General features: G+C 38.5%; 1 protein-coding gene across 1 annotated transcript; it reads left to right on the top strand.

Annotated features, from left to right (window-relative positions):
* The first annotated feature begins 4275 nt into the window (after nucleotides 1-4275).
* Nucleotides 4276-8016, top strand: NFKBIA (NFKB inhibitor alpha). Its single transcript, XM_074290692.1, has 6 exons — nucleotides 4276-4736; nucleotides 5467-5575; nucleotides 5995-6205; nucleotides 6517-6605; nucleotides 6742-7002; nucleotides 7419-8016. Exons 1-6 carry the CDS (start codon nucleotides 4489-4491, stop codon nucleotides 7464-7466), a joined length of 966 nt encoding a protein of 321 aa, XP_074146793.1. The 5' UTR covers nucleotides 4276-4488; the 3' UTR covers nucleotides 7467-8016.
* The last annotated feature ends 1187 nt before the right edge of the window (nucleotides 8017-9203 follow it).

The raw sequence follows: 9203 nt of genomic DNA, 5'->3' as shown, positions 1-9203 counted from the left end.
CTATGAGTGATTTCTGAGTAGTCAATTTGGGTAGGTCTTTTTGTCCCAAACAGTTGGGGACTCTCCAGGATGGGGACAGGGACAGGCGTCCATGGAGCAGTTTTCTCCATGGTCTCTGGCTCTAGGTGTGCAGCCTCCCTCCCTCTTAGACAATGACCTGAGGTGGAGATACTCAGTGGAAAGCAAAATTCAAGATTGAATATTGAAGGAAGTAGAATCCTGATGGCTAGTCCTTTCAAGCTTGAAAGATATATACACTTACAAACTCAAGGTACTTGCCCTTGGAAATCTGGGGGTCTATTGGCTGGGTCAAAGGAGACCCCGAGGCATTAGCCCTCCTAAATTTGTTTTTGTGTTGGGACTGCATTAATTCCCAAGGAAAGGACTTCCTAAGAAAGCTCTCAGGTGGTTGCAAAGGGGGAGGGAGGACCTTCCCTGAAAACCTGGACTGGCCCCAAACTGTGTGTGTTTGTCTGTTTTGCATTTTTTGTTCTGTGTTAAAAAGTTAGCAAGTTCATAAGAGAGAAGAATTCAGCCTTTGTGTTGCAGGCTTAGAAAAATATCAGGCTGAATTGTGAATTGGAATTCATTCACAGTAGTAATTCTTTCAAAGTGGCTTAGGTAAGAAAAGAAGTTTGAAAAATATTTTTCTCTCTCTCCCTCTACCTCTATCTAATAGCTTCAGCTTTGTGGGGAGAAGGGGGAGGAGGGAGAGAAGGGAAAAAATAAAAACAAAAATTGAAAGTTTGCAAAGTTTTGAAAAAATAGAAGAGCAGTATGCTATCTACCACTTTAAAAGCTCCTGTAAACGAGGAGTCCTGTTATCAGAACTTGGGCTTGTGAGAATATTGCCCAAAAAAAAAAAAAAAAAAAAAAAATTCAAGGTAAAGCAAGGATTGGCGCTTAACTCTTTCCTGGCTTACTAAAAAATAGAAGTTTGAATGGAATATCTAGATAAATTTTAGGAAATTTCACAAACTAAAGTACTGGTTAATTTTAAAATAACTTTAAATTGGTATGTGTGTTAAAATTGGAAACAAGAAGTTGCAGATATTGGAAAGGAGGAATAAAAATAGAGAAATAGAGTAAGAGAGGTAAATAGCTAAACCCGGGGGGCTATCTGACCAGTTGGACCTGTGGGAAAACTAGGCATACTTCTAAAAAGAAAAGAAAAAAAATTTTTCCAGGAGAAGAAAGAAAAATCATTATTAGTAAGTTTGCTTTCATGGAATTAGAGAACAGAAAGTTTAAGAAGGCTAAACTGGTAATTGTCTGCAACATTTGATTAAGAGTTTTGGGGAACTTACTATATTTTAAAGAGGTACTATAATTTTGAAATTGGGGGAAATTATTTTACTGTTGCCTTGTACATGTTAGATTTATTCTGAGTATAAAATCTTAAGAATTGTTTGAATATTGTGGCCTTTACAATTGAAGAAAAAAACTTTTTTTTTGCCTTATTGTTTGGTTGGATTTCAAATTAAAATATAGATATTAAACAAAATGCCAGTAGCTTACCTTAGGGAAGGTCGTATTTATATCTCCCTACTTAAATGGTATATTGCTTTTTTAAAATATTGAGTAATTTGTAAACTATATTATAAGTTTTATGAAATTTGATTCAAAATTAATTGTGAACCTTGAAGTTTAAAGTTTTTTTGTTTGTTTTTTTAAAAGGTGATTTAAAGAAAAGGGACAAGAGAGATTGATTAATAAGCAATTAATAGTTTAAATGGAGCATCTAGACAGAAGCGTTATTGGTTGGGGAGTGTTTAAAGTATGTAGGAGAAGGTTTGAGCAAGTTGGCATTAGGAGGAAAGAGACAGAGAGATGGGACAGGAGAATGAAGGTGATTTAAGAAGGATTGATTAGTGGGAGCAAATGATTTCAAGAAGAAATCAGTGGGAAAAAGAAGGAAGTGGTTGGAAAGGGTAGTCACAGAGAGATGGCTGTGAGATGGGATGTGTTTTTGCAGGGGAAGAGCAGCAGTGGAAAGTTGCAGCTGCTTTTGGCTGAAGAAAGTAAACTAATTTAAAGGGACAGGCAAAGGGACAATTACAAGATGTTAATTGATTGAACATTTGTTTCTTTAGATACATAATAGTTTTTGTGTTTAAAGAATATGGTCAGAAATGTGATATATAGTTTGAGAGGATTATTTTTTAAAAGTTTAATTAATGTTTTTAAGAACTTTTCAGATTCTTTTATGTGAAAATAGGAAATTTTAATTAACTGTATTGATACCAATTATTTAAAGGGACTCCAAAGATAATAGTTTTTGCCTTTGTCCTTTTGAAAATGTTTTTGTTATGGACAATATGTAGTTTGGGATTTTTCTGTGTATTGGGTATTTTAAAAGCAAATGATTGGTATAATATTCAATTTATGGAACATCTATTTGGCTATATAAGAATTGTGTTCTAGGATAAATTTCTTACTGTTAAAAGTCTTACAATATGTAGATGATCCTCTTGTGGCAAGGAGGAAAAAGAGTGACCTTGTCCAACTCACTATCAGTTTGTTAAATTATTTAGGAGCACAGGGACTGAGATTTCTTAAGATAAATTGCAATTTGTGAAATGTGAGATAAAATATTTAAGTCATTTATAAGTGAAGGGAAAAAGAAATTAGAAATTGTAAATTATTTGAGGGAAAGAATGGAAAAGGTAAGGGATTGGCACACCAGGCATTGGTCACTAAAATTTTGACTAATCTTATGTGATTCATGTGCAGGGGCACCAAAGAGGAAATTCATTTGAGACAAGGGGAAACTGCTTTGTGGATGAGGAGGTGAAATGGGCTGGAGAAGAGGAATCTGTAAATACGAAGCAGATGATGGTGCTAATTCTGGCATTTCTGCCCCAAATGCCTTCCCTTACCCCAGAAGAGAAGCAGGAAACCCAAAGCCTTGGCGCTCAGGATCCTGATTAACATACATTTAGGCCTCAAGTTTTTCACAGACATCTGTCATTCTTTGAATTATACCTTCCCTAACAACTGTTCTTCCCCTTCCCCCCCATGCTTTTTACACAGTTAAACAAAAGTATTACATGGAGTAATTAAACTATAAAAGGCTGTTGCTAAAGAAAATAATTGATCTGGATTTGCAAAAGCATAATTTAAGGCACATAGTTGACCACCTTTGGTTTGTTTTGTTGGTCAGTTTTCATGCTATTTACAAACTTCGCTTCAAAAAATAAATAAAGGGGCCCTAAGCACTTGACTTGATTACTATCTCATACTTAACAGTTTAATGTACACTGAAGTATAACTCAATAAGTTATTAGCATTGAAGAAAGTTTATCAGTTTTATTCCTCTTGTACCTAATTCTTGTGCAAATTCTATCAGATAACAAGAAGTATTTTTCATTTGAAAATCCCAAAGCATCTAATTTTTAACTCTTTGTTAGTATTTCTAAGTAGGAAGATGAGAAAAGTAAGGAATCAGTGGGCTCTGTACTGCAACGGAGGTAGCAAACAGAGAAATGGACAGATTCCTGTCCCATTCCAACCACTAGACAACACTTTTCACACAGAGGAAATCTGGTGGCGTGGATACCTGCATGCAACCATAATTTCCATCTTCTTTAAACGATTTCCTTTTAAAGCAGCAACCTGCTTGATTCAGCAAATTCCTTGGATGGGCTACCTTGAAATCATTAAAAATTAGCTCTACTCTAAGGACTGAAGCTTTTAATGTCACACTTGAAATCTACTTGAAATCTACTACCTATTAACAATTTGAATAATGTAGAGACAATACGCTTTTCCATTTAGCCTTGTTCTTTTGCACTAGTAAACACTTAAATGCTGAGGGGGCGGGATAAGGGGGATAACTCATTTCATGATTTATTCATTCCTGAACTGTTGGAAGTTTGGGATAACTGAGAGCATCCAATGTAAAGTTGATAATGGAAAATCCTGGGGGAGGGGGGAGCGCGGAGAATATATGCCTAGGAAGGAGAAGCAAGGTATTTTGCACACTTGCAAGACTGGAGGAGGCAAGGCAGCAGGGAAATGCGGGGGGAGGGGGGGAGGGAGAAAGGAGAGGAAGGAGGGAGGAGGGTACTTGCAGGGAGGACTTTCCAGCATCTTAAACATTCATTTAAAAAGTTCCCTGTTTATGACTCCAGAGGTTCATCCTGGGGAGTTTCTCTGTTGAACCATCACACTGGCTTTAGGCTTCTCTTCCTCCCCGCTCTACCCCCCCTCCCTAGGCAGGACTAGACTAGTTCTCTCTTTCTGCTCTGACTGGCTTGGAAATTCCCTGAACCTAACTCCGCCCCTGAGAAATCCCCTGCCTGTGCATATAGGTCAGCGGCGCCTCGAGCTCTACTTCAGTTGTTCGACTGGCGGTTAGGCTGTTCCTGTGCTGCCAGAAGAGCAAACAGAGGAGCCGCCCCTTCTCCTTGCTTCGGTCCCTCCCTGCGCTCGCTGTCTGTTTGGAGCCTAGTTAAGAGACGAAGCTAGTAGGTTTTGAGCAGCGCCATGTTTCACATTTTGAGGCAGTCTCAGGAGGAGAACCCCCAGGAGCATAGCATGGAAGGCCCCCGGGACGGGCTCAAAAAGGAACGGCTTTTGGATGATCGTCATGATAGTGGCCTGGACTCGATGAAAGATGAGGAATATGAGCTGATGGTGAAAGAGCTGAAGGAGATAAGGATTCAGCCTCAGGAAGCGCATGTCGGGCCACCCCAAGAGTCTTGGAAACTACAGATCACCGAGGACGGAGACACGTAAGTGCCGCGAAATATGCCCAGGCTGCTAGCTACTCTAGGGATGAAATGGCGGCGGGGGGAGGCAGTGTGGAGGGGGATGAGAAGGAAGATACACAGGATAGTGTTCGGTGCAACTCGAGAGTCGCAGAAATAACCATGTAGCTGCAAGAGAATGCCAGAAAGCGCATGACTAGCATTTGCGCACTGCACGAAAACGGAGCCTAGGAGTCAAATCTTATCCCGCCCTGCCCCCACCAACGAGCAAATGTAACTTTATTTGCTTTGCTCCATACGGCTTTTCTTTAAAATCGTGCGAGATCTTTGGTGTTTGGGACCCGAGCTCTGCGGAGCCGCCGGGGTGGGGCAGCATAAAGTCCCAGGTTGCATAAGGTAACTTGGGGGAGGGGAGAAACGCACTGGGACTTTCTGCCGGGTTTGGCCGGGCTCCCGGGGCGCTTCAGGCGGCTGCTGGGAGGGGGGAAGTACTGGGCGTTCCAGTAGTTGGGGAAGGAGGGGCGGGGCCGAGCCGGCGCCAGCCCGGGATGGGTAGGGGAGGGCCCGGAAAGTCCCTGGGGTAGTGCCAGGAACACTCAGCTCTTAATAACCTCGCGGAAAACACCGGCCACGGCCTTCAGAAACCCCAACTTTGCGCAATGCTCCTTCCTCCTTCGCCCTTGCAGCTTCTCACAATCCTGCTGGGCATCACAGTTATTTTTTTTCCTTTTGTTGTCCTGCGGTGCTGCTTCAGGTTTCTCCACTTGGCCATCATTCACGAAGAGAAGACCTTGACTTTGGAAATAATCCGACAAGTGGGAGGGGACTTGGCTTTCCTCAACTCCCAGAACAATCTGCAACAGGTGAGTCCCCTTACCACTCCATTTTAGAGGGACACCTCTTTGGCCTCATTTGTATCAACAGGTATGTTGGTTATGATCTAGGATAGCATAATTTATCACTTAAAGTTATTCAGTTAATCACTTGCTTGGGTTAGATTTACACGGGGAAAGTATTACAAAGGCCTTCATTTTATAGATGAGGAAACTGAAAGGCCTTAATGAAATGTGGCAAACCCAAGATTTGAACCCAGGTCCCTGAAAGAAGTGCTACGATAACACTAGAGTGTAAGAGATTTCTCCATGGGTTTTGGATTATACCTTTGATTTTAATAAGGCAGAATTGACAATCCCTAAATCTAGGAGAGTGTTCGTTTTTAAGGGAATCCTAAAATGTTTTTGTGTGACCTGTGATTTATCTGTTTTCTTTCTTTGGTTTGTAGACTCCCCTTCACTTGGCAGTGATCACCAAACAGCCAGGGATTGCTGAGACACTCCTAAAAACTGGCTGTGACCCAGAGCTCAGGGACTTTCAAGGGAATACACCTCTGCACCTTGCTTGTGAGCAGGGCTGCCTGGCTGGTATAGGAGTGCTTACCCAATATTGCCAAACCCAGGACCTCCTCTCAGTGTTACAGTCTACAAACTACAATGGTAAGACTGTATCTCCAGTCATTCTCTCATTCTTCAAAAGGCAGTAAGTGATCTTAAGAAAGGGTATGTTAGACCTAGTTTACTTTAACTAGCTTAATACAGAATTTCTAGATTGGGGAAGATTTTGCCTAATATCTAAAAATTTGAGACACTTTTTAAAATGTCATTTGTGACTCTTTTATCAGTTTAATTTTGTTCAGGAAACATTACCTAACCTAAAAGTGAGATGAAAAGGCTCTTTTTTGGAAGTAGTAGGAAATGATAGGATTAATGTGAATGATTATATATAATTTCCTTTGCTATTTTTGTAGGTCACACGTGCCTCCATTTGGCTTCCATCCATGGCTACTTAGCAGTAGTAGAACATTTGGTATCCTTGGGAGCTGATGTCAATGCTCAGGTGATTATAATACTTTTTAAATGGTTGTGGGGCAAGGATGTATAAGTTTTTTGTAGTGCTTATGGTCAAGCCCTCCCACTCATCATGTATATATTTCATATATAGATTTTAAACATCTAATTTTCTTGGATTATAGGAGCCCTGTAATGGCCGAACTGCCCTCCATCTTGCTGTAGACTTGCAGAATCCTGAACTGGTATCACTCCTTTTGAGGTGTGGGGCTGATGTCAACAAAGTAACTTACCAGGGTTACTCTCCATATCAACTCACTTGGGGCAGAGAGAATACTACTATTCAAAAGCTTTTGGGGCAGCTGACCATGGAAAACTTGCAAACTCTTCCAGAGAGTGAAGATGAAGAGAGCTATGACACAGAGTCAGAATTCACAGAGGATGAAGTAAGTACTATTACAACATTTACAAAGAATCTGGGTTCAAATCCTATTTCTGCTATATGTTATGTATCTTATCTTTGTCAAGTCAAGGCCCTTTCTGGGCCTTAATTCCTTGTGCTATAGAATGAACCTTCAGAGTTCTTCCAGCTATAGATATATGTCTTCCTTCTTCTACCCTTTGAGCATAGTAGCTCTTAATTCTTTTCTCTTAAATATCTACTTATAAAAATGTCAAAAAAGATTCACCCATGTCCTAAGATAATTTTATTTTATAACTATCTCTTGATTTAATCTGCCCCTTTTAAAGGAAAATATATTTATATTTTTAAAAAACTGTATAATGCAGAAAGAAGCCCAAGAATTATTGAGCTCTTCCTTTGAAGCTCCAGATATTAACTTGTTTTTTTTTCCTCTTTTAGTTGCTCTATGATGACTGTGTGATTGGAGGCCAACGGCTAGCATTATGAACTGAACATAATTGAAAGAGCATGAAGCTCTACTTTGTATAATTTGTATAAAAAGATAATTTTATTTTTTTAAAAAAAATTTAAAACACAAAAAATGCACAAATAGTGATATAAGTTGTTCTGAAACACATTATTATAAAATATCTTGTATCTTCTTGTGGTGAATTCTTGGCATGGTATAAGAAAGAAGATTGGAAATTCGAAGAAAATTTCTTAAGGAGTTTTTTGAAGAAATTTTTGAGGTTTTTGAAGAAATTTTCAATATTTGGTTTGCTCAAAAGAATTGCATGTTTGTTAGTTACCAAGTATTTTGCTGACTTTCTAACCATGGATTCTAATGGCTTACCATAGCTGCTTTCTGTGATCATTAATAGTAAGAAGAACTGAAAGAAAAAATTTGAACATTGCTAAAAGAATTGGCTTCTGATCCTATCACCTTGTCAATGATGATTATAGCCTCTTGTAAATTGTGTATATTATGTGTATTTTGTTGGTAATGTTTTGGTATTTTTAAGATGTATATTTATTAAACAGATTTTCTATGCCAGCATCATCCTAGTTTGTTGGTGTTTTCTCTATTCTCTTTATATAAATGATAGATTATTCACGTCATACTCAGATTAATACTAGAGTCAAGGGAGAACATATTTATTCCAGGGTAGAGAAGAATAAGTTAATTGCAACCATCAGGATTACCCTAGTTCCATTTGTTGCTTCTGAGAAACACTGAAGACACCCACAATCTCCTTTTGGCAAAGGATCAAGGACAATATAAAGAGGGATCAGTATGAGAATGACAAGCAGTGGCCTATACTTTTGCTAGTTAAAGGAAACTTTATGGGGTTTGATGCTTTTTTTCTTTTCCATCTTTGCTATGCAAAAATCACTATACCCACCTACTGCAGTGTAATGGAAAAGACAGGCTTTTGTATCTAAGGAACCTAGCTTTGAATCCCACTCTACTACTTTAGTGTAAGACTTGTGCAAGTGCAAGTCACTTAAACTCTGAGCTTCAGATTACTCATCTGTAAAATGTGGAGGTTGATGTAAAGGATTTTTAGGGTCTAATTCTATAGTTTAGATTTAAAAGATTTTAAAATCTAAATCTATAGAACTATGTACTTTCCTTGTAACAAGGAAGAACAATTAAGCAACATAAACCAGATACATTGAATACATCTTGATAGCCTTATTCCACACCTGATGTTCATTACTCTACTATAACCCTAGGTTTGATCCATTTCCACAGAGGAAATGTTAAGAATGATAGTAGTTCATATAAACATGTGGAAAATCTTCAAAAGTCATTGGAGGGAATTTTAATTTGGTAAATTATGCAAAAAAAAAAAAATCCAATTCAAACCTTAATAGAGGAAATTAGAAAGGAAAAGATTTTGTACCTATACTACTGGCACGTAGTAGATATTTAAATGCCTGTTGATTGAGCAAATGTAAACATGGAATTAGGCTGCAAGAAATGGTGTTAATAACTTCTCAAAGTTGTCTATTCACCTGTAAAATAGAGATAATATTCTCAGGACCCCCATAAGATTACTGGGGTAATCAGATGAATGTGTAAAGAACTATGAAAAAAATTTTATATGTACATATATATGTGTGTATATATACATGCTTGTATGTGTATGTGTACATAAAACCAAATAGTGTAGCGGGTAAACAGCTTGTGACATAGTGTTAAGGAATACCTAAACTTCAAGCGCTGCATCTTACACAGAC

Source organism: Sminthopsis crassicaudata, chromosome 2 (assembly GCF_048593235.1).
Source record: "Sminthopsis crassicaudata isolate SCR6 chromosome 2, ASM4859323v1, whole genome shotgun sequence".
In the NCBI taxonomy this organism is placed as follows: domain Eukaryota; kingdom Metazoa; phylum Chordata; class Mammalia; order Dasyuromorphia; family Dasyuridae; genus Sminthopsis; species Sminthopsis crassicaudata.
The sequence above is the reverse complement of the archived record's forward strand: the minus strand, read 5'-3'. Positions and strand labels throughout refer to the sequence as shown.

Excerpts from the sequence above, each read along its gene's own strand:
- NFKBIA (XM_074290692.1), top strand. The coding sequence starts at position 4,489 with ATGTTTCACATTTTGAGGCAGTCTCAGGAGGAGAACCCCCAGGAGCAT. Across the intron at positions 6,206-6,516 it reads ACAGTCTACAAACTACAATG|GTCACACGTGCCTCCATTTG; the intron begins GTAAGACTGTAT and ends CTATTTTTGTAG. Across the intron at positions 6,606-6,741 it reads GAGCTGATGTCAATGCTCAG|GAGCCCTGTAATGGCCGAAC; the intron begins GTGATTATAATA and ends CTTGGATTATAG.